At 26.0% G+C, this 25,248-nt stretch overlaps 1 protein-coding gene across 1 annotated transcript; it reads right to left on the bottom strand.

The window, feature by feature from the left end:
• On the bottom strand, positions 1-24,019 carry LOC111637529 (hemicentin-1-like). The gene is made up of 17 exons (XM_023383036.1): positions 23,605-24,019; positions 17,469-17,768; positions 17,020-17,274; positions 16,647-16,928; positions 14,175-14,441; positions 13,132-13,470; positions 12,761-13,057; positions 12,489-12,671; positions 10,555-10,650; positions 10,374-10,385; positions 10,175-10,266; positions 8,056-8,236; positions 5,558-5,698; positions 5,225-5,255; positions 4,618-4,775; positions 4,337-4,543; positions 1-1,962 (listed from the first exon to the last, which is right to left on the bottom strand). The coding sequence occupies exons 1-17, from the start codon at positions 24,002-24,004 to the stop codon at positions 1,802-1,804; spliced, it is 3,402 nt and encodes a 1,133-aa protein (XP_023238804.1). The 5' UTR covers positions 24,005-24,019; the 3' UTR covers positions 1-1,801.
• Between the last annotated feature and the right edge of the window lie 1,229 nt (positions 24,020-25,248).

Here is a 25,248-nt window from a genome sequence, read left to right as displayed (position 1 = left end):
TTAAAAATGAACTGTTTTATTAACCAAATACACGATACATAACATAAGGCACACAAACAATTTGTTCTCTGCACATAACATATTATATACAACTATACTGTCCAATAAGTAATGTTACAAAGATACTACAAATTGTCAAATGGCATTTAGTAAAAAGACAATGTATCATGTAAAGTTTTAACAGTGAAACTTGTAAATAAAATTAGTTAAAAGATAAATTCTTGATATTTTCTGTAGATTAAAATGAAATGAATGACAGGATAAAAAAAATATAACAAATTAAAATACTTTATCTTTTAACTAATTTTATTTCATGGCTTCAGTTTAAAATAAGTAAAAAAAATTGTCAAAAATCCATATACATATATATGCTGAAGACACATTTAAATGGTTATAATTCTTAGAACATAATATCAATTTAAGATCATAAATAATCTATACAATGATTTACATCACTGTTTTTCGTAAGTATTTAATATTACAATTTGTTTAGCTCAACAAAAATCATCACGACATCAGCTGGGCATTTTCAGCTTCAAGCAAGGCACAAGTCACACACTATAAAAAAGTGTTTTTTTTCCCTTTTTTATTTATGAGAAACATTTTTTCAACATAAATATATCTAGCATGATTGATACTGTTTGTAGCAATGAGGAATGTTATTTACAAATAGGTATTAAAATGTCTGCCATACTGCTATCACACAGCAAATCAATCCTTTGTCCGATACTGTGTCGAAGCTATCTCTTGTGGCTAATCTTCCGCGAAGTTTTGATTGAGACTTGTTTCTTTTCTTAGAAGAAACAAGTTAATAAAAGTTACAGCTATGTCACATTCAATAAATTTGGCACTGCAATAATTAATACCATTGCCAAATTATTAGCACTGTATAGCAATTATTAATTCCTACACAAATGTAGGCTTGAAATACTTAAAAAATGTAATTATAACATAGTCTATAATGAATACTGGTTTCTGTATCAGTGAAATCACTGATTACTTATAAAACAATTTAAACTTTATTTTGAATATATTAACGTAGCAAAACTTAACTGTTTTAATGATTATAAGATCTTGCAATAACTATTTGTTAAAATTCTAATGTCTATTAACATGACTTTATTTAATATTCAACAGAACAATAAATAATATCATAAATTGTTATAATTGCCACAATATATAGGAAAACTGTTTGATTCTTTCACTTCTGTTATGACGTATCTCCATTCATTAACTGTATTTCAAGTTCAATCCTTTTTCATACTTTTTAACTGGGAGGAATTCATTTTCCACCTTCTTAAAGCTATGCAGTATTTTGACTTTTGTGAAAGCTTTGGTTGTTTAAAATTCATTGACCTGATTTAAGTGTGTATATATATATATATATATATATTTGTATATATATAGATAACTATTTATAATAATGAAATGAAACTTTCTAGATGGGATCCAAAAATCTACAGAAATTATTATAATGCATGGCATTATTTTATTCTGCAAATAAGTAATGGCCTCTTAGTTCAAAGGCAGGTGTAAAGATGAATAAGTTCAAACACTGTGATAAACACAATCCAGATGATAATTGTGCAGTACTTCATCAATGATCACACTCATGAAGATTCTTTTTTACGATGCTAATTAATTATCCACTTACCAAAACAGTAAATATCAACTCAAATATCTTATTTCTGAACATCTTGCTAGGAAGTCTTTCATTTCTTTCAGTCAATTGTGAGATCATTGAACCACACCAAATAACTTTCTAAAGATATTTATTTGGCAACAGATTGAGCAAATTGACTCAGACGATAATTTCTCTTATAACTCTACGAGATCGTGAATTGGGAGTTGAATAACCACTCTCTAAACTTTCATCAAAAGAGAGAGACATTTGTTGAGTTTTTTCTTCTTCTCCCATTGCATATGGATCTGGCAAACCACTAACATCATAGTATGGTGCTCCTGAAATATATTAAATTTTAATATTGTTTTATAAAACTAAAAAAAAATTTAAAAATTGAACAATATTTCTTAAAATACAGGAAAACATGAAAAAGATGTTTTGTGGTCATATGAGAATCTACAAGAAAAGTTATCAAAACTTATACTATAAAGAAGAATAATGTGAAGGAGAGAAGATGCGAATTGAGAACAAAATAGCTGACAAGGAACTGGATAATTGTTGTTATAAGATAAATAATGGGAAAAAGCTTTTATGTGCTTATATACAAATATACAGTATAATCATACATATATAATCACAATGATAAATGTGATTATAATCATTACTCTATTTGAACATAATTTTTAAAATGAATTACATTGAACTTTGTAAATTTTGTTACTAAAACATTAATATTTTGCTAGCCATACACAAGTTAACCCAAAATATTATAATAGTATCAGAAGAGTCAGCTTTTTAAAAATTTTAAGAATAAANTTTATATATATTAAAATTCACTAAACCTTTAATTTTCAGATAAAAATTTACATACAAACTAACATTTTTAGTTAACTTAACCATAACCAGGTTCCAAATACATAAGAAAAAACTACTAAATATTGCATATTGGTCCAAAAAATCTTTTTCAAATTTATGAATATTGTATATATACTATTCAAGTAGGCTACATCTTTTTCAAATAGAATGTTCATAATATTCAAATAATTTTTTGAACTGATGTTCTAGAATCTAGTATTTTATGTATTTGAAACTTAATGATGGCTAAGTAAATTAGTTAAAAACATTTGTTCATATGAAAATTATATATTGGAAATTACAGGTTTAGTTTGTGAAGTTAATTTCATTCAGTTATTGCTTACGTTAGTTAAGTAAGCATTAAAAGTTAAGCATTAGTTATATTATAATACAATAAAGCTCTCCAATTATTCACAAATCCATAAAGAAATTTAATGTAAATTAACATATCTTTTTCCAAGCACTTTTGGACCAATTATATTCATCTTTAAGAGAATATACTGTTAAAACAAATACTTATTTTTAGTAGAAAATTCTCTTAAGATGAGCTTAACCACTATGAAAGAACTTAGAAAGATGTTATATATGGTTGTCTGATTTTAATAAAGCAGTCAGGCATCAACATAAAACACCTTTCTGTTGTTTCATAGATATATTATAATTAATATTAGAATAGTCAATAAAATTCTATAAATATAATGAACAAATTTTATAAAAAAAATAAAATACAGAATATTTTGTATAATTATTCAAGATATATTCCCTTCAGTTTTATTTCACATTTACTAATTTTGACTGGCAAAAAGAAAAATAAGATGACTCACATTCATAGCACTAATTAATACTATTTATCAAAATACAATAATAATAAAATTTTAATTCTTCTAGTAACATATCTTAAATTATTATAACAGAAAACTGGACAACTGTAATAAAATTTAGACTGTCAAAATTCTTTAATTGATATTAAATTAAATTAACTAAACTTTAATGTAAGATTTGCAGGAATTAGGGCAGTAAGTAAATCAATAAGATTAGTCTCTTCCTTGCCATAATATATTAGTACATCATCTACATATCTAAGATATGCCAACAGGCATCTTATTGTGAATAGGGCATCAGATATATAGGATTCAATAGCTTTGAGCACTGTTTCTGCTAATATTGCAAACAAAAGAAATCCTATCACTAATCCTAATTTCTGACAATAGAATTTTTCATTTGATCTGGAATTAATTTGAAAAACAAAAAAGGTTTAGCAACTGCTTAATCTTAGTTTAACATCAACTCACAGGATAATACAAGTGTTGTTTTTAACTGATTTTCCAGATGTGTTTTCTAGCTAAGATGGCAAAAACTTCTAACTTATTATCAAAAATTGTTTCTACCTTGCCAATAATAGTTGGCAATGACAATGATGATAAATTAGCTTTATTTTATAAATTTAGATGAAGTTGCTTCACTTATTGTTTCCATTAGTGAAAGCAGATTTCACCACTTTCAATATACTCTCAATGCTGTCCTGTATCTTTGTGGTGTGAACTCAAACAATTGAAACATGACTGAGTAAATATCTTGATTTCTGACCTGCCAGAATCTGAATTTTTGCACATGTTTCAGCAGACAAGCTCAACTTTTCAAATATGCTCTTAATTTTACTTTCTTCAAAAAATTTCTACTAATGGCTTTTAATTACATTTAGTTTTATAAATATAAATTTTTTAATAATACAAAAATTAACCTTCTTAAAATAAACAAAAAATGTGTTGAAACTAAAGTGTACATAAATATTTATAAATAAAAAGTGTTTATAAATAATATTCATAAAATAAAAATGTTAAGTAATTATATACTTACGTAAATGTTCTCTATTTTTAATATTCATGACTTCTTCAGTTAAAGGTTGATAATCTTCAGGATAAAAATAACCATTAGGCATGTTGGCATCATAAGGATGATATGAACTATCTTGTGGATAATCACCAGACTTAATCCACATGTCAGACTGTCCGTCACTCCCTAGTGTTGGATTACCATCTCTTATTGAAGAGTTGTAAAGCATTCCTATAATTTTAATAATATGTTAATACAAAATAATAACATATTAATTAAATGTTTAAAATTTTAATTATTAATACCATTATTAGATTGTTGTATCATATGGCTATTCAATGATCCAGGAGTACCATCCACAATATTACTCATATATATGTTTGGTTTAAGATCTAGATTATTTTCAATACTTTTATTGAGTCCTTCAGAATAAAATGGAGCACTGACAGTTTTTGGATGGCCACTGAAATAACAAAAGAATTAAATTATAACTGTTTATGTTATAGGAATAAATAGAATGAAAATCATTATTTTGTAAAGAAATTAATCTATGTAGTCAACAAGGTTAAAGATGATCAAAAACATAATTCCTCCAAATGCTCCTACTGAATTATAAGGTTTTTGTGGTTTAAGTAATATACTTTAAGCTAAATTTATTTTTTGTTTAGATTTATCAAGTTTTGTAGACTAAACTGTATAAACAGAAACAGGTCTTCGATTTATTTGAAAATCATAGTTTACTTCTAAAAATATAAAACTAAATGTGTCTGTTTATTTTTATACTTTTAGCCTTTAATAGCTTTAATTAAGCAACAATTATTTTTGATTTTGTGAATATTTGTTTTACTCTATGTGACTGTATGATTTCTAAGCTTACATTAATTCTTAAAAAATTATTTTTAAAATAATCACCTTCCAGATTCCATTTCATAGTTCTTTTTCTCTGAAATTTAAAAAACAAAGAGGTTATCAATAAGTTGTAATTATATATACATGGTATATATAAACTAATAATTTATAGTTAGTCAACATGAATCCAGAATTCATACAGAATGGCTTATAACAAACATTAAAGTCTATACACAAATTGATACAATTTATTTATGATGAATTGCTAAGATCTGAAGCAATCCATCAGTGTAAATTTAGCTCAGATATTTGAAAAAATAATGAGCAGGTCACAAAATATCTGGATTCATAGAATCTTCCTATATTTAAAAATTTTTTTTACAGATAGCAACATACCATTTTTGCCTTTTCTACACCAACAACAACATATCACACTAATAATTAAAATGATAAGAACACAGCCTGCAATGACAATGATGATTACAATGTTGATTGTTGATAGTGCTGGTTTTGATTCCTTGGATTTTTCTACAGTAACTATAAAAATAAAAAAAATACTTATTGTAAACATACAGAAAATTTTATTATAAATACAGTGGTACCTCAGGTTACGAACGCCCCAGCATACGAAATTTTCAGGATACGACATGAAATTTGAACATATTTTTGCTCCACGATACGAACAAAAATTCACCATACGACGTTACATTAGTTCGCATTTTTCATTTGTTTTTCTTACTACAGTTATTTTTTTTAATGTATTACTTGGCTTTAATTTGAGTATGTTTTTCGCGTTGGAACGAATTATTTGGTTTTACATGTAATCGTATGGGAAAAGGTGATCCACCTTACAACATTTTCATGATACGATCTCAGTTTCGGAACGGATTAATTTCGTATCCTGAGGTACCACTGTACAAATACAAAGACAATTGAATGACCAGTACAATTATGGGTTTGAGTTTTGGATTGAAGTCTCAGAATTGTCATTGACAGTTTGAGCAAATTATAAACTCTTTCTGTCCTGCAAGTACTAAACACTACTTTTTTTGTGTCATTCATGGGTTCAGACAATTTATAATTATCTTCATTGTGGACTATCTGAATGCATTATAAGCATGGAAAAAAGGCATCTTAGTGCACTTAAGGGAGAAATAGTTTTTAAATGTAAAAATTTAACTCTTGTCTTACTAATCTTTTATCACCATCAAGTTCATTATTTAATTATTTTGTACCATCTTACAAAGATAAAATGTTATATTGTATGCGAATTTTTTTGTCATATGTAAAATAATGAAAGGGAAAATTTATCATCACAATATATTTTGCTAAAATATGTTAAATTTATTAATCACCACCTATTTATTTTTTTAAGGGCATAGAATTTTATGATGTATATCATAATTATTTAGCATTTTGATTATTTCACTGTAGTGGGTGATTGGTTCACAAACAGTTTGGATAGCGAACAAATCAGATAACAAACACTTTAGTGAAGGATTTTTTTATGATCAGACAATGAACACTTTACTGAACAAATATAAAAAGAAGCAGTGGAAAATAACAAGTACCAATTGATTTTTCCTTGTCTTCAGGTAACAATTCGAAAACTTTCAAAGCGAGGGAGACGTCAACATTGACGCTCAACCCGATACCAATCAGATAGTATAATATTCCTCCAAATTTTGAAACTCTCCCTTGTAATTCCAGCTTTTTGTTTACCTTGCTGACAAATAATTTTTTATATTCTTTGCGAGACTGTGAGACTGTCAGACAGGCACTTGTTAAGTTTTGCATCTGGGTTTATTTACGAAAGGTGAAAGTTTAACTGTCCCATTGGATATTCATTAATGTTTTAATACCAAATTTCAAATGTCATTCGGGCCTTGCATTTAAATAACTTTTTGTGGGCTAGTTCATTTCTGTTCTCTGAATTTTTGCAAGTGCTTTTCTGAAATTTTTATTTAAAAAAGAAACTGATAATATTATGGAGCCTAAAAAGAGGAGTGTCAAGAACTGTGCTCACCATGGAGACCAAGTAAGAGATAATAGCCAAGGTAGAAAGTGAGCACAAGATGTCTGATGTTGCTAGGCAGTATGGCTTGAACAGGTCTACAGTAGGCATAATCTTAGCTATGAAAGCTATATCAAGAAGTCTCAAGCTACTAATGGAGTAATGAAAATCACATCTGAGAAATAAAAGAGCATTTTAGAGCTCATAATGGAACCTGAAACTGATCTGATGACAAAACTCCAAGAACTCTCAAATGAAGAATACCAAGAAACTCAGCGAGATGTGTTTTCTTTTGAAAAAGAGGAAGACGAAAGAGGACCAATGTCGACATCTGCTGCTAAAGATCTTTTGAATAAGTGGGAGGATGTCAGAACAACGATCATCCAAGTGGCATCCAAACCAGAATAAGGTTAATGGGATTAGGAATTACAATACTATTAATTACTTTCGAAAAATCCTGAAGAAAAGAGAAAAGCAATCGACATTGGACTGATTCTTTAACCTCCACAAACAGAAAAAACATGACTAATAAAAATGCAAGACTGCACATATATATGTACTTTTACTATTACATATAAATAAATATAGTAAAAAAGTATATATTTTTTATTTTTTGGAGTCTCCAGAACAAATTAATCAAATTCCCATAAAAACCTATGGTAAATTGATAATTGGTTAATGAACAATTCGGATAACAAACAAAGTCATGGAACGAATTTTATGTTCGTTAACCGATCACCCACTGTATTACTAAATATTACTAAACATTTCTGACATCAGTTATAAAACAAAAAAAATTTAAGTAATGTAATTTAATTCAACCTGCATTTGACAAAATGATAAATAAAAACCTAATAATTAGAAGTTTTTATTCACTTACTTAGAGGACTAACTAATCTTTCATCACCACACCAAGAATGATTGGTTTGAAGACAAAGTACAACTCTAATATCAGTAAATCCTTCAACAGGAGGATTTATTTCTATTTCCTCTTCATAATTTTGCAAAGGGAATAACTTTTGTAATTGCCATTCTTCACTTCCAGGTGAACGTGCCTCTACCTGAAATTTAATAAAATATAATTATTATAAACTGATATGATTATCTAACTATTGTTATTATTGTATATGTTAATAATGAACTAATATGAAATCTATTGTATAAAAAACTTCTGAATGTTACAATATTATTTACTGTTATTATCAAGGAATGTTTATAAATTAAATTTGTACAACCCCACAACAGGGATAATCCCTTTTTGCTAATAAAGATTATTAATTAATTAATTAATTAATTAAAATTATTATAAACTGATGTAAATTTAAACAATTAAACATTTTATAAATCCTTTAATTCTCAATTGAAAATTTATTATTTAAAGACTTAATATAACTGCAATTGAAATTAAAACTTGTTCATTTGTTGTTTATAAATGGATTTTTGAAATTCCAAATTGTAATGATATATAATAAACAATTATAAGCTATCATTTATTATTTGGATGCTTTTATAGTTTAAATTGTTTGTTGGATGCATCTTTTTAATCAGATTATTTTCTCACATCTGTTTATTTTTAAAACAGAAAAGGATATACTTAAAAATTACTATTTAATCAATCCTTTTAATAAAAACTCCTTCATTTTGATAGAAATTAAATTTAAAATTGTAAAAATAAAAATTTAATTTAAACACTTAAATAATTCACTTATAAGCACTTAACTGAATTTCAACTTTACACAAAGTAAATTATTTATACTAAAGTTTCTAAAATCGACAGATGTAGTTATTTTCAATCTTAAAATTATGAGTATATATTTTATATCATTAATGATTTTTCAAAGACATCATTTATATATTTATTCACAAAATATCAACTATGTGCATTGATATCAAAGATCAATATGGGACAATTTTTAACTAAATGATAGAGGATGTCATCTGTCAAATATCTTTCAATAGATGCATGCAGGAATGAAAACGGTGTAAATACAATCTGTTTAATATATGAACACTGATATGATCAATATCAAGCTTCAATTACATTCAATCTTTCTGAGGTGCTTTAAAAATAATCTCAGAATCAACTGCATTAAGAATGAGCCTGAAGACAATTTAGATATTCATTCAGTAACACTATCTTTATTCAGTGTCAACTTTTATCAAAATTGTGTCATACAATATTATAGGAGAAAACTGTTCTGCCTAAGCCATCCTAGATCAGTATTATCAAGTAATCATATCAAAAATTTTTTACATGCAATAACTTTGAATTAATATTAAACTAAGAATTATTTTAATTGCAATTTAATCTGCAAAAATTCACTTTTATGTTTTAATAAATATAAGCTAATAATACATCTAAAATTAGTTGATATGATTACCTGTTAATGTTCTAGATATAGTAAAACCATATAGTAAAAGAAAATTATATACTTCTAATAAATTCTAAAGCATCCGAATGCAAATATATTCTAATTAAATTAAATTAATTTCTTATTTTAATTCAATGAAAGCTTTGAATCAATTTCTGATTTACATGAAATAAGAATTAGTTAATTTGTTACAATTTATATATTGTATATTTATTTATTTAGCCTATATTTTAAATTTTTTTCATTAACTAATTTGTAAACTAACAGATTTAAATCTGCTTCTTCCAATCTTAAGAAATACATCTTAGATGATGCACTACATATGAGAGAAAAATTATCAAGATCTCATGTATTGAAAAGCCTCTCTCCAGTTCAGGAAAGTAAATTTGTTGGATTATAAACTGTTAGTTTTTGTTATTTAGGGTTTGTATTGAGTTATAAAATATAGTAAATTAATTCCTTCTTGAATTAATCAATAGGAATAATACATTAATAATTCCTCCTACTTCATGACATCTCGAACCGTGAANAATATTGATAATTTTAAATTTATTAGTCAAAAATTTAAATACAATTAAGTAATTTAAATATTAATAATTCTTAGTGAAATTAAAAAAAAAAAATTACCTTTGCTGCAAGAGGATATTCAGTCTTTTCTACTTTAAAATAAAGTTTATTTGAAGTCCGATCATAATAAGCATCAGAAGCACGGGGCATATCTATAAAATAATTATAAATGTTCATTGTTATTCTGTTTAAAAATGGAAATTATTTAATAAAAAAATTTGTTTAATGAAATATTTTTAAATATTAAGTAAAAACTCACCTTTTAAATTCACTGTAAAGAAAAGAAATAAATAAATAATTAATCAACATTTATAAATTAGAAAATACATATTTTATATCTCTAACTAGCAATAATAATATAATAGATTTAAAAATTTTTTAATTTGCATATGTTATATAAAATGTAAAATTAAGAAAATAAATAGATTAATTAAAAATACCTTTAGTCATTACAACAATTTCAGGCGAATAAGGGCTGTGACCACGTGAATTTACTGCAAAAACTTTAAAGCGATACTGTGTTTTGGATTGTAAACCTATTAAATGAATTTAAAAATAAATACAATAAAATATTGGAATAAAACTATATAAAACTTTATATAATTCTTCTATAATGCCAATCATAAATTTGAAAAATATATTATTCTAGCCTTTATTTACTGTTTATTTTTGATAAATACTCAATGTTAATCTCTGATTACTACTTAATAAACATATCTTTATCATATTAATTAAATAGAAAATATGTAAGAGATTATGGTTATCTGTATTAAACTTTTAAAAAATATAATGTATTATAGAGTAATTAAATACCTTTTAAACTAATTCATTAACTCTAATAATATTATTTGTTCTTTATAGTTGATAAAATGACAAAGAAACAAATTTTGGCAATATTTATTTGATATTTATTAGATTCAAAATACTGCTGTAATATGAGAGTAAAAATTTCAAAAACTTGAATATAGGTAACACCAATATATGTTCTATAATATGCAGGTATTAAAGAAATTCAAGAAAACTGACATTATTATAGTTATTATTTAAACTTCCTGTGTAAAATTTCTTCTGTGCTACATCACATGGATTAGAAAAAATAAGGTTGATGTATTGTCCTATATATTAAACATTCATAATTTTTACAAAGTTTTCTAGATCCAATAATAATAAGAATTCTTAATGGTTTTCTTTGTAGTATTAAATGTATACAAATCACTACAATAAAAATATTTTTATCTTACATTTTGAAAATCTTTTTAATAAATTAAAAAGATTTTCAAAATGTATTAATGATTTAAAGTTATAGAAAATGAATTTAGAATTTTAAGAATAAATATTTAAAATCTGTATCTTAAAATTGGAAAATGCTATCTTATATCATTTTCTTATCTTCATTCTTGTGTTATTCTAATTTATTGTTCTAAAACCAGCTAACAATGAGAATAATACTGTAGATGGTGTGGAAACATACCTGATAATAAAAAATATGTTAGACTTTTACATTTAAATGTGTTTGTGTTCTTGTTATGATCTATGAAATAATTTGTTATTTTAAGTGAATCTGCACAACTATGTAGTAAAGTTAGGCAGAGTGAATATGTTCAAGGGCTAAATGAGAATGAGTGTTATTGACTTTCTTAATATACAGTAAATAATGAAAAGTTAATTGTTATACTAATATTAATACTGACAATAATAAAGCATTGCATTATAAATGATATTTGTAAGAGCAGAAATTTTCAATTTGTCCAAAGTAAATATATTAAACATGATTCTTAAAAAACTAGAACTGAATACTATGAAATATATTTTTTAATATAAATACGATATTGTTTAAATACATTATTTGTCAACATTATTAATCATAAATGTTTCAAAAAATTTTTTTATTTATTTTGGAATTTACTAGCCAACAGATAATGCTTTCAATACTTAAAACTTCATTTTTAGCAAATTTCCTATAGCAAACTGTCATTAACATACTGATATTGTTTAATAGTTGAAAATTTTTAGCTCAGTAAGAAAATGTCTCATTTAAATACTAATTTAACTAAAAGTTTCTTTCTCTGAAATATTATTCAAACAAAACAACGCAAGCATTACAAAAACATCATTTTTTACAAATAATTTTTTAAAATTATTAAAGAATCTATTCCTAAATTTATATTTAAGATTGTATATGTATAAAACTGATTTATAAAGCAAATAAATAAATTATTTGTTAAAACCATATTGTAGCAAAACAAAGTGGAAGTAATCACTAATGATCTATATTATGCCAATTTATATTAATTTAATTTCATCATTCTAAACATAAAGATAGTATGTTGGTTGATTTTTATCTTTGTATTAAATAAAAAATGTTCATATTTACCCAATATTTGGCAAGGATTATGTGCATGACACGATTCATTTTTCTCATCATTTGTTTCTGTATTAATGTAAGTAACAACAAAATTAGTATTTGACATCCCACCATTGAAGCCTTCCAACCACATTAAATTGACTCTATCAGAGCTAGCATCAGCTGTTAATTCTGATGGTCTTTCTGGTGGTCCTAGTTAAATAAAAATTGACATATTCATTAAATAAATAATTTCATAATAATTTAAAATAATTTATTTTTAATAAATTCAAAAAATTTACCTTTTTTGACAAGAGTTACAATGGTCTTTTTATCTCCTCCAATCTGATTCCATACTCTACAAGTGTATTCACCATAATCATCTTCTTTCAAGTCTCTTATATAAAGAGTTCCAACATATATATCATCACCAAGATCCGTAACATTAGTTTTGTAATTACCATAGTTTTCTAATATCCTCTTATCATATTGCCATTCAAACATTGGTTGTGGATAAGCTTGCATCTTACACTGAAGTATTGCTAACTCCCCAACATCAAATGCAATACGATTATATGTGTGTCTAATAATTGGAGAATCTAAAATATTTACACAATTACAAAATTATATATGATTTAAATTAACTAAATGAATATGTGGTGATGACACTTACGTTCAATGCGTAAATTCATCTCTGATTGTGCTGGTTCACCAACATTATTTTCAAATTCACATATATAAAGGCCTCTATCATCAGCATTTAATGCATTTCCTTTGCGGCCTAGTCCTTCAAAAATTAATGTACTTTGTACAGAATATGCATTATTATCTTCTATATTATCTAAAGTTTCTATCCTATAAATAGAGCTATTATCTAATATAACTTTTCCACGATGAAACCATTTCACAGAAGGCTTTGGTTTTCCTCTTGCCCTGCATGTTATACTGAATCCTATATCACCAGTTTTTTTACTATTTTGAGGTTTTAGACGAAGTGAAATTCTTGGTTGTTCTGTAATTACAAAAAGGAAAACAGTTTTTAATTTTCTATTTAAATAAAATTTACTTTATACTAAACAATATTTTATAATTTACACCTATCATTTAAAAAATTAAAACAACCATAATTTCTTATTCCTAACTTCATATGTTTTCAACATATTTAACTTTTAACATAAACATACAGCAGATTCAATTACTGATACCAAATTAATCCAGCAGTTCATTTGGTAGTATTTAACTTTTTATATATTTTATCATTTGAAAGCAAATAATACATATAAATAATACTTAAATTAGAAAATTATGTTATATAATATTAAGATCTCAATCACATAAATTTATTATTATAATAATAAATTTATACAGAAGATTGCATTGTGTGAATTGTTCCATCTGTTGGAAGAATAAAAGGATACACTCAATGGCAAAAGGGGGATAAAAAAAGCAGATGATAAAAACCAAGAAAAAAGAACATTGTGAAGGACAAAATTTGAGTTTTTTTTTTTCAGAAGCAGAGACTGATTTTGCTACTGTGTGTGAATTTATTCTTACATTTATGTTTCTGATTAATATATTTATTTCTTTTAATGAAAAAAAAGTTTTTTGTGTGTTCAAATTTTGAAAAACTTGAGGAGAGACCTGATCAAAAGGCAATAGTAAAATATAACACCATCTGTTTGTATAAAAAAATGAAATCACTAATTTAAAACTTACCATGTACAGTTAAATAAACTGATCCAATAGAACCTTGTCCAAGAACATTTTCTGGCTGACAAAAATAATCTCCTTCATGACTAACATGAACAGAAATAATGGTGTAATTAATACCATGGCTAGATTCTGATTTTTCTTGACCTTCTTTCCACCATGAATATTCTGGAAGTGGCCATCCTGGAGGTCTCACTGAACAGGTTAAAGTAAATGGTTTTTCCGCAATAGCTATTGGATTGCGTGGTAATATTTCTGTCTCACCAGGTTTATCTAAAAATAAAAAATAAAATAAAATTTATCATTTTTCACTTTACAAATGTAGAAAATTAAAAACATAATGTTTCAAATTTAAATACATTATCTATATGCTCATAATTAATTATTATAAATGTACTGTACATTTTATAAAATTGAAAAAGTTTATTCTGAAATATTTGTTGTATTAATACAATTTTAAAGTTTTATTAATTAATTTTAAATTAGTATAATTTCTATTAATTCAATTAATTACACAAATAGTCTTTATCTTATATAAATAATAATAATAATAATAACAGAGAAGTTATATTTATGTTAAATGAACTGATAGTAAAATTTTATAATTATTTAAGTGTAGTCAGTATCATTATTTTATAATCAATATTTGAAATGAATAATTTAAATAGTTGGAAGTAGGAAATGATGATATTCTGAATTTTTAATTAAAATTTCAATAATGAATAATTTATGATAAAAATTTTATTATACACAAAAATTAAAATATTCTTTTAATCATTAATTATAGAAATAATTCTTGGAAATGATAAATATTTCTCAATACAATATTAATTAGTTAATTTTTTTTATATATATTAAAATTCACTAAACCTTTAATTTTCAGATAAAAATTTACATACAAACTAACATTTTTAGTTAACTTAACCATAACCAGGTTCCAAATACATAAGAAAAAACTACTAAATATTGCATATTGGTCCAAAAAATCTTTTTCAAATTTATGAATATTGTATATATACTATTCAAGTAGGCTACATCTTTTTCAAATAGAATGTTCATAATATTCAAATAATTTTTTGAACTGATGTTCTAGAATCTCGTATTTTATGTATTTGAAACTTAATGATGGCTAAGTAAATTAGTTAAAAACATTTGTTCATATGAAAATTATATATTGGAAATTACAGGTTTAGTTTGTGAAGTTAATTTCATTCAGTTATTGCTTACGTTAGTTAAGTAAGCATTAAAAGTTAAGCATTAGTTATATTATAATACAATAAAGCTCTCCAATTATTCACAAATCCATAAAGAAATTTAATGTAAATTAACATATCTTTTTCCAAGCACTTTTGGACCAATTATATTCATCTTTAAGAGAATATACTGTTAAAACAAATACTTATTTTTAGTAGAAAATTCTCTTAAGATGAGCTTAACCACTATGAAAGAACTTAGAAAGATGTTATATATGGTTGTCTGATTTTAATAAAGCAGTCAGGCATCAACATAAAACACCTTTCTGTTGTTTCATAGATATATTATAATTAATATTAGAATAGTCAATAAAATTCTATAAATATAATGAACAAATTTTATAAAAAAAATAAAATACAGAATATTTTGTATAATTATTCAAGAACCACAGAAAATAATAATCACATAATATTTAAATACATAAAATGGAAATTTTAATTTTTAAAAATAATTGAATTCTATTCATTGTAGATTATAAAGAAGTTAAAAGCTTTGAGGATATGAAAAGTTTTGGTTTAAAAAATTCAAATCTTATAAACTTGTATAAATGACGATGACCTAACCGAAATTCTCAAAATACCAGAGAGATTTTATATCGATTTGATAGATAGAGAATGAAAGTTTTGATAGTTTTATTAACTCTGGGACTATCAAATATCTGAGTGTTTTCAGGGTGTAAAATCATATCAGTAATTAAATTAAGCAACTATATAGACTATAAATATATATATATATAAAAAAAACCCAATTATTTCTTAGAAAGTTGGTGTTTTATTTATGATTTATTAAAGTCTATTATTACATTTCCTAATTTAAAACATATGTTAACATTATTATGTTTAAGAAACTTCTTTACATCATTGATAAATGAACAGTTTGTGTATTATAAATGGAAAATTGGATCATAAATATCAAAAATTATTAAAAATGTAAATTAAAAAGATAGAAAAAAAGAAAAAAAATGATTGTAGACTTCTCCGTCAAATGCAAAGATAGAATTATAATAGATCAGATGGGCTAATTCAATGACTTGCTAGTGTAATGCCAGCAAAAAAATGTTTGTGTGTGTGTGTGTGAATAACTTGTGCATTTATTTAGAGATAGAAGTTTTATCCTTCTTCTGAATTATGTTGAAAAGAAGTTTAGATGTTAAAAAATATTTAACAATACAGATTAGTATTTATGTATGTCTTTTGTATTATTTTTAAATAAATATATACTTACGCCTAACATAAATCAAAATTGTAGCATTGCTAGTTACTTCTTTTTGTATGGTTGTACCAGATGGTCTCAATGTTGTCGTGGCTTGACAAGTATATTTTCCTGCATCTTCTGCTGAAATACTAGTTAACCTCAACATATCTCCATTTTGATGAAAGTATTGATCACCTTGCTTTAGCCATTGAAGATTATGTGGAGGAGGATTAGATGCTACATTGCATTTCACATTTACTGATTTGCCTAGTGTAATTTCTTTGTCTGGTAACAAACTAACCTTAGGTCCATCTATAAAAATATATAATTAATATCATTAATCTGAATAATGAATTATATATATATATATATATAATTTATAAAAGTTTAATTAAATATTTACATAATACTGAGAGTTTTAGATCTGCTTTTGTTGGTTCTCCTATTCCATTATCGGCTATACAAGTATATGTTCCACTATCTTCTGGTGTTACAGCAGTAATTGTGTGATTGAGTTTGTTTGAAAGAAACTGACCATTTTTTACCCATTTTATCATTCTAACTGCAGGATTAGCAACAGCAGAACATGTCATGAATGCATCAGTATCAACCATAACATTTAATGGATTGTAAGGACCAACAGTTAAGCGGGGAGAATCTGAAAATAAGTTTATAATGATATCAACATTTGTTTGAACACACATTATCACAATTATATTATCTTTGGAGGAATCTAAATTTTTCTCAAAAGATAATGTTTATATTTGCTCATTATTATATGATAAATATTGCTAAAAGATTACTTTGTTGCATATATTAAAATTGATAGTTATAATGTAGATAGATACTAACAATGAACATGTAACTTTATAGATGCTTCTCTCCTCTCTTCTTCTCTGATAGCTCTGTTCCAAACTGTACATCTGTATTTCTTTCCATCATCATCTACTCTTGGATGAATTGTAAGAATATTGTATGTTGGATGATCTCTGGAACCTCCATTTTTTGTCGGACTGGATAAGGCAGTTCCTTCCCTATACCACTGAATTACAGGATCTGGACTTCCACCTTGACTGCTACAGGTAAGTTCAAAAGGTATACCTTCCCTTGCGAGTGGAGTGGCAGGAACAATACGAGGCTCACCTGGTGGAACTGAGAAATAAAAATAACAAAATATTACATGCTTTGAGAAATTTATATCTTAAAAACAAAGCTATATTTATATATATATATGAATGTGTTAATTTTAACAATCTGCATCATAGTTATGTATTTTACATATATACATACTATATATAGAAATTAATCTTATATATATAATATAAGATTAATTTCTATATTCAATAAAATGTAAAGGTATCAAATTTTATCTCATAATTTAAGTATTTTTCATTGACATATTTGTTGTGTTAATGTTTCCAATGAAGATCTGTATTTAGCTAAATATAATATAAAGTTTCTTTGTAACCATTAATAAAAAAGACAAATAATAGTAATAATAAATTGACATTTAACAATGAGAAATATATCAAGAAATTGTATTGCAATTTTCAAATGAAATATTTTAGTTCTTTCATCATAGTTAAAATAAAAGATTTATTTATTGCAAAATGATAAATTGAAAGAGAATTCTTTAAGTTACCAACCATGTAATTTTTAGATATATTTTATAACATTTAGAATGAATTTATACAGGAAATTCTTAAGAATGGAATATATTTATTTCATGAATAGAAATGAATATATATTATTTATAATACAATAATTTCTTGTAATTAAAAAGTTTCAACTTTCATTTTATCAAGCAGATATCTGTCTGTAAAATTTCTAGAAAGGAAATTGAAATTTTTTTTATTTATGGAAGATATAACTATATCCCTTTTCAACATCAGTTTATAGTTTATCATCTTCAACTATCTTATAGCTTTAAAATGCAACAAAAGTTTTTTTCATAAAGAATGATCACAATTCATATAAAAATCACTCCCCTGTTGATTGCTAAACAATCTAATTAATAAAACTAAACTGAATGCTATAGTACATACAGTGTTCAAATGCTGCTAATCTTCATGATTCTAAGAATTTTCTACAAGAGATGCAAAATTATGACTATACAGAATTTTACATCATTAAAACAAAAATAGTTATAAAATATAAATGAAGATATGACTTTTGTCTTAGCTATATGATTAATTACTGAATTTACCAGAATTATAATAAAGTTTTATAAATACTGTACTGTATAGTAAATTCAATTAATATNTGTGATTTTGTAGGCAGAATTATAATAAAGTTTTATAAATACTGTACTGTATAGTAAATTCAATTAATATCAACAGCATACTCCAGTTGAAGCTGAATCTATAGTAAAAACTATTTAATACTACTTTAGCAATGTTTGAATTAATAGTATTTGATAATTTAAAAACTATAATAAAAAAGTAGTTTTTGAATTATATATATATATAATTCAAATATATATTATATGAAATATATTATATATATAATACATATATTATATATAAAGCTTTGGAACAACATGCAATAGTCAATGCCCGAATTATTTTTTTTAATTATCATCATATATGCATGTTGTATTTGTAAATCTTAGAAATTAGTATCCAAGAGCTATTAACGCTGCAACTCTGAAAAATCCAGCAATGAGTTGCTTAACTTTCCCGGCAACATTTGATGGCGCCATCTGTTATCATATTTTATTAAAAACTTTTTATATTTTTAACTATTATAAAATGGCAAAAGCTTAATTTGAGGGTAGAGGTGGTTTTATAAAAATTTGTAAACGCTAATAACGAGTAAAATCGTCATTAATTAAGTCCGACCCTACTCGAGATATGACACGCGGCTTCCTTTATCTCCCCACCCCCTCAAACTTTAATCACAAAATTTTAATAGCATTAATGCTCTTAATACACAAACCTCTCTGCAAAATTTCAGAAATTTTCGACAAAAAGCACAGGAGTTATTAAGCTTCAAACAAGGTGAACAAAATCGTGCCCCCACACACAAACAAACATCCAAACATACAGAAATTACCCCCCAAATTTTTTTTTTGCATTTTTCGACATTTGAAAGTCTCGGTTCCAAAAATGTAATAAACTCAGAGCGTCATTTTTTGACCTATCTCCATACTTTTCCTCTGTAATATAACACAGCCGGAAAAGTAAAAAGATTGCTCATAACGTATGCGAGATGCTTAGATGACAAAAAAGTTCTTGCAACAGCTTCAGAACTTCTCACAGATAATGATGTTAAATGATTTTATAAGAAAGTATTGTCTTTGGATCGTTGATATAACTTGTAATCATATAGCATATTATCACGAACAAAAATACTCAGCAAGTAATTCCGTTATACCTCCTACTCAAAGGCTGAATGTTTCTACAAATTTTCTCTACCATCAGCGATGACGTCGAATTTCCCAATACCAGTAAAATTATTATAGCTAATTACCTTCATTAACTATATAATTAACTGAAGATATAAACAAGTTGAGATATTATTTTAAAGAATTGTCTCGAAAATGTATGCATAAATAATATAATCTTAAATTTTATAAATTCTTTACAGATTGTACAGTAATAACACCGCTATTTAAACATTCTTAATATGACTAACCACTGGAAAGTTGCGTGTAATTAAAATTATTATTCCCCGAGTTACAACCTAAAAACAGAATAAATGATTCGATAATGATGTAAACGTGTTTTTTACATTTACATCAATGTCGAATGTAGTCAATGAAGTTATCACCTGACCTATATTACAACGTGTTGAACATCCGTTAACCTATATTTTACTATATAAGGAAATACATAATTTACTGTAAGATCTATTTACTCTTAACTGATATAACTTATCATGTTCTAAATAGTTTTTTGTTTTTTTTTAACAATATTTCTATTGTTAAAGGGGGTGGTAATCTCTAGTTTCTAGACTTTATAAGTACAACTTAAAATATGTAAACAAATTCACATTCTAAAAACAGATTTATAATTTGATATATCGGGGTATGAATGATAAGAAGAATGCTAAAAATAGATCTTAATTGTAGTAAATTCAGAGCAATGTAAAAAATCAATCTTTTGTATTGTACCAGTGCTAGATTTCTGGCCTTATGCTATAACATATGAGGCCTCTTCCTCTACTAAATTACAGATTTAAAAGAGCGAGTTGTCTCATTCCCAGACCCTAAGCCAGGGATGGCTAACTTTTTGATTCCGCGTATCATATAGTGAACATAATTATCTGTAAAAATGTTTATACGTGCCAAAGTTTTGGACTTCGAATAAAGATATTTAAAGAAATAAAATAAATATGCTGCAATTAGAATAAATGTAAAGAAGATAATTGAAAAAGGATAATCAGGTGGATAAACCGAGATCGTACGATACGTTACATGCCAGATAATTTCTCTAGAGTGCCACTTTGGATACGCGTGCCATAGGTTCGCCACCCCCTTCCCTAAGCTGTAGTTTGCTTAGTTTAATTGTACATGAAGCTTTGCTGTATACTTTTAAATTGTGCAGTAGAGTTTTGTTAACAAAAATTCCAATAGATGGCATAGCATTGATTGCAAATGAAACATTCACAGAAAATTCAATAAACTGTTTATAAAATTCAGAGTCGCAACGTTTATCGATGCATAGGCCTACAATTAGTTAAATCTGCTTAATTATATTAACCTAAATATTAAAAAAATGGCAATAGTAAATTGTCATCTAATAATAGACACTACTGACAATAGACAACTGCTTAGAATTGCTTTTTAAGCAACTAGTTCCTGTAAAATTGTGATGATGATAATTATACGTGACATCTTCAATTCAAAACTTCAAAAAATAATTTTTTTTAATAATGTCCTTTGGCGTGTCTTCGATCACAATAAAAAGTAATCTATTGAAAAGTCTTAGAAATTGATCATTAGAATGCATCTCAAGAACGAATTTTTTTATTTTTGTTTACTTTTATTGTTTTTTCTTAAAAAAATTTGACTTTTAGATGATCGAATTTCGGATGGTTTCTGCATCGCAAAAATGTCATCTGTTGCTAAACTTACAATTGTTTTGTTTTCGCGTGATTCTTTATACTTGTACTCTTCTTCATCATCTTTTTTTTTTATCTATCAAAAGAAAATTACAGCAGATAGATTTCCGTCATTAATCACATAAGGATTTTGTTTCCTTGAAGCCATTAGAGAGGAATCAGATAACGGGTCTTTGAAAGATATAGATGACTACAAGTATTATTTTCAGGAACTGCTCTTGGGCAATCACTAAAAGAACATATTGGGTGACTTTTCCTTTCGAACTTTATTGAACATGGATCAATATAAAGATCTCGTTTCTTACCCGGTAAAATTGCTATTTTCAAATCTCAAAATTTGATAAAAGTGAATTCGTAACACGAGTTATCGAAAATCATTGACTGTAAGTTAAGGTAAAAAGTTGTAATATCTGACATTAGATTGAAAAGTTCTTCCAATGCAGCTTCAATTTTTTGAGTAGGTTTTTTTTTTTTATTTGTCAACATATCAAAAACCGCCAACTTCCATTTAATAGATTAGATACGCGCGATTATACGTTTTTTCTTCTCTAACTTCACAGGAAATTTTCAATTTTCATTTTATTTTTGTAAACAAAACATTTTTCTTTGCTGTTCCTTATATACATTCTACTGCAATATGGTTCCATCAACAAATAGTAATTTTTATATATGATTTTTTTTAGTTCTGATATCTGGAGAAATCAACACGAATTAGTCAGTTGAGTGAACTTAACCGCAGGTGAAGACTCATAAAACTGTATTACCGCCATAAAAGGCCAATAGATTGTTGTAAGATGGAGGCTGTTTGCGGTTTAGTTGTAAATCATTTGTTGTTCGCCTTCGACTTCGATCATCCATTTAGCTGTTCAATTATCGCTCGGAACAGACGGAGCGCGACTTTTTACGCTTTTAACAACGATTAATATTTATGACAGCAAAAAAGAGAGTGAATCTTCTTTAATTTTCAAATTTTTATTATTTCCTGTTAAATATTTAATGTTTGCTATCTGAAGATGAGAAATAACACGAAAAAATATATTCAAATCTGTGACTAATCAGCATAACTTATCAATTAATGCATTGGAGCAAATAAATTCTATTCGCACTTATGAATATGAAAAAGTACCATGTGGCTAAATATAATTAAAAAAAAACTTTTCGATGTTTGTAGAAACTAACATAATCAGCAAACATGAAAAAGTTATCTAAAAAAAGTGTATAATTAGACAAATGTCAAGACAGAAGCGGATTGTGTTTACCTACAAACCAAGTAAATATTTTGCTTGTTTTGTGGTTATCGCTTTGTTATTCTATTGGTTCGCAGACATGTCACAAGTCAATGATGCACTTGTCGTGTAACAGCTAATTGTATAGAAGATACCTTCCCTAATGGTTTCTGTTTTTTCCTCCGTTAAATCTCCTATCAGAAAAAAAGGGGTAAAAACATTTTAGCTCTTAACATACCCGCAGCTATAAAGAGTCAATACTCCTTTTTTTTCCTACTTAGTAACTAGTGAGAATTAAAAAACGGACTTAAAAAAATAAGGAAAAAACCTTAAGCATTCAGAATTGAATTTACGTATAAGAACGTCGATATCCACTTTCTCTTTAGAGAGTTGGTTCATCTTAAGTGAAATCAAAAAAATTACCCTGGAAATCGAAACTATAAAATTTCAAATTATTTTTTTTTTATATATATACTATAAAATTTCAAAAATTTGCATTGGTATCCAATATTATTTTGCCTCGTCGACTAAAAAAACGAAATGAAATTTTATCAATTTGAAAAAGAATTTTCAATATTTGTATTAGGGGTAGAAAAGATCGAAAAAAGTGGATTATATAAAAAAAATATTGAAATGTCAATTTTTTACGAGGAGTAAGAATATGCAAATGATATTAAAAATTATTATGATATACTTACTTAGAACTGTAATGACGTAATTTACTGTATATATTTCAGAAGAAGCTGAAGATAAGTCGTAGTGGACTCTACATGTTAATTCTCTTCCATTATCTTTCTCGTATAGCGCTTTGGTAATAGTCAGATCGTATTTTCCTTGATCGGGGAAATAATCAAGTTTATAATGAGTGTCCAAAATGACATCATTGAAGGCAACACTGTATGATTCATTTACAACACTAATCCAGTTATAAGCAGTGTTACTTGTCACAAGAGATGAGCGTGGACGACATTCTAGTTTCACGCTTTCTCCTTCTAGCACATCCTTGTTTTCGATAGTTCTTTGTCCATAACCTGTGCAAAAATAAAAATCAAACTTTAATATAACTATAAAAAAAGAAGAGGAAGAAGATAGAAACATACCCTTCTATAAGAAAACATTCCGTTCAAATTTAATTTAGAAATGAAACAGTAAAATACTTTTCAATTCAGTAATGGAATTTTATCTGAGGATAAGGGTATTGCAACATCTAATCTATTATTTGAAGCGGTTTTATAATAATCGTGTTTTATATTTTTTTAAATAAAAAATAATAATAAATTCTTTTTAAAAATTCATTACTCACAACCCTAACACTAATTAAAAAAGTAAAATACTTGTGTAAACACTTTCTCAATATGCTTAGTTGCATTGAAGAGAATTTTATTAACTTTAATAAAAATCCACGCTCCATCTATTTTTGTAAAAGGGAAGAATGTAATAAAATATGATGTTTTTCTCGTCTGAGATTTCGGAAATGACAGTCAATATTCTCTCGCCTTTTGCCTACCACACGATTGTTTTGTTTGAAAATGTGAAAGCAATGAGATTTTATTTCCTTTTAAAGAGTTGGGAACAAGAATTGTCAAAAAGCTAACCTTTCATTCTTTCACATTTTATGCATGGTTTATTATTTTACTTCGTTTTTGAAATCGTCGTCCATCAAATTTTTGAAGTGGTCGATTTCTTTTTATGAATTTCTGTCTTTCGCATTATGTAAGTACAATAAGAATAAAAGCGAATATAAATTCATATATAAATGAAGAAATTAATTCCTTTCTCTAACAAAAATAAATTAGATCTTTAATTAATCCATCCCTAAACATTTAATTAAGTGCACCTTTACCATACTTTAAATGAAATTAATTTGTGGATCTAAATGACTTTAATATATATTAATTTTTAAATCAATATTGCAAAAAATGAATTAAATTGTTAAATTTACATTTAAAATCATTAAAATGTTTCAATTTGTATATTAAGTAGTTACATTTTAGAAAAATACGGATAGATTTGTTTGTTATCACCATCTTCGTCTTCACCATTTTCGATCCATTGCAAGATGGAGAACTCTTAAGAGTTTTTCATCTAACAACAGATCGAAATACTCAAAATTGATGATGATGATAATGATAATGATGACGATGATTCCAAAATATGAAAATTATCTTCTATATGTATCTTCCATTTTCCAAACGGAAGATGGAGATAGAAGATAAATATTCCTAGAAGTTGTAATCAATTGAATTACGTTATATTCAGAAAATAATGGAAGCATGTAAGCAGCAAGCCTTTTTTACAGCGTAGATTTGTAAAATAAGAAAATCAATTACATTCTAACGAAA

This window comes from Centruroides sculpturatus, unplaced genomic scaffold (genome assembly GCF_000671375.1).
Source record: "Centruroides sculpturatus isolate CEXI.00-Female unplaced genomic scaffold, Cexi_2.0 scaffold1201, whole genome shotgun sequence".
In the NCBI taxonomy this organism is placed as follows: Eukaryota; Metazoa; Arthropoda; class Arachnida; order Scorpiones; family Buthidae; genus Centruroides; species Centruroides sculpturatus.
Note: the sequence above shows the minus strand (reverse complement) of the source record. Positions and strands in the feature narration are given on the sequence as shown.

What these genes read in the sequence shown, in the direction of transcription:
- LOC111637529 (XM_023383036.1), bottom strand. Translation starts at nt 24,004, where the DNA reads ATGTTTCTATCTTCTTCCTCTTCTTTTTTTATAGTTATATTAAAGTTT. An exon ending in AATATCCTCTTGCAGCAAAG is followed by an intron (nt 8,237 to 10,174) that starts GTAATTTTTTTT and finishes ATTAAATTTCAG; the next exon opens with GTAGAGGCACGTTCACCTGG. An exon ending in TATGAAATGGAATCTGGAAG is followed by an intron (nt 4,776 to 5,224) that starts GTGATTATTTTA and finishes TTGTTATTTCAG; the next exon opens with TGGCCATCCAAAAACTGTCA.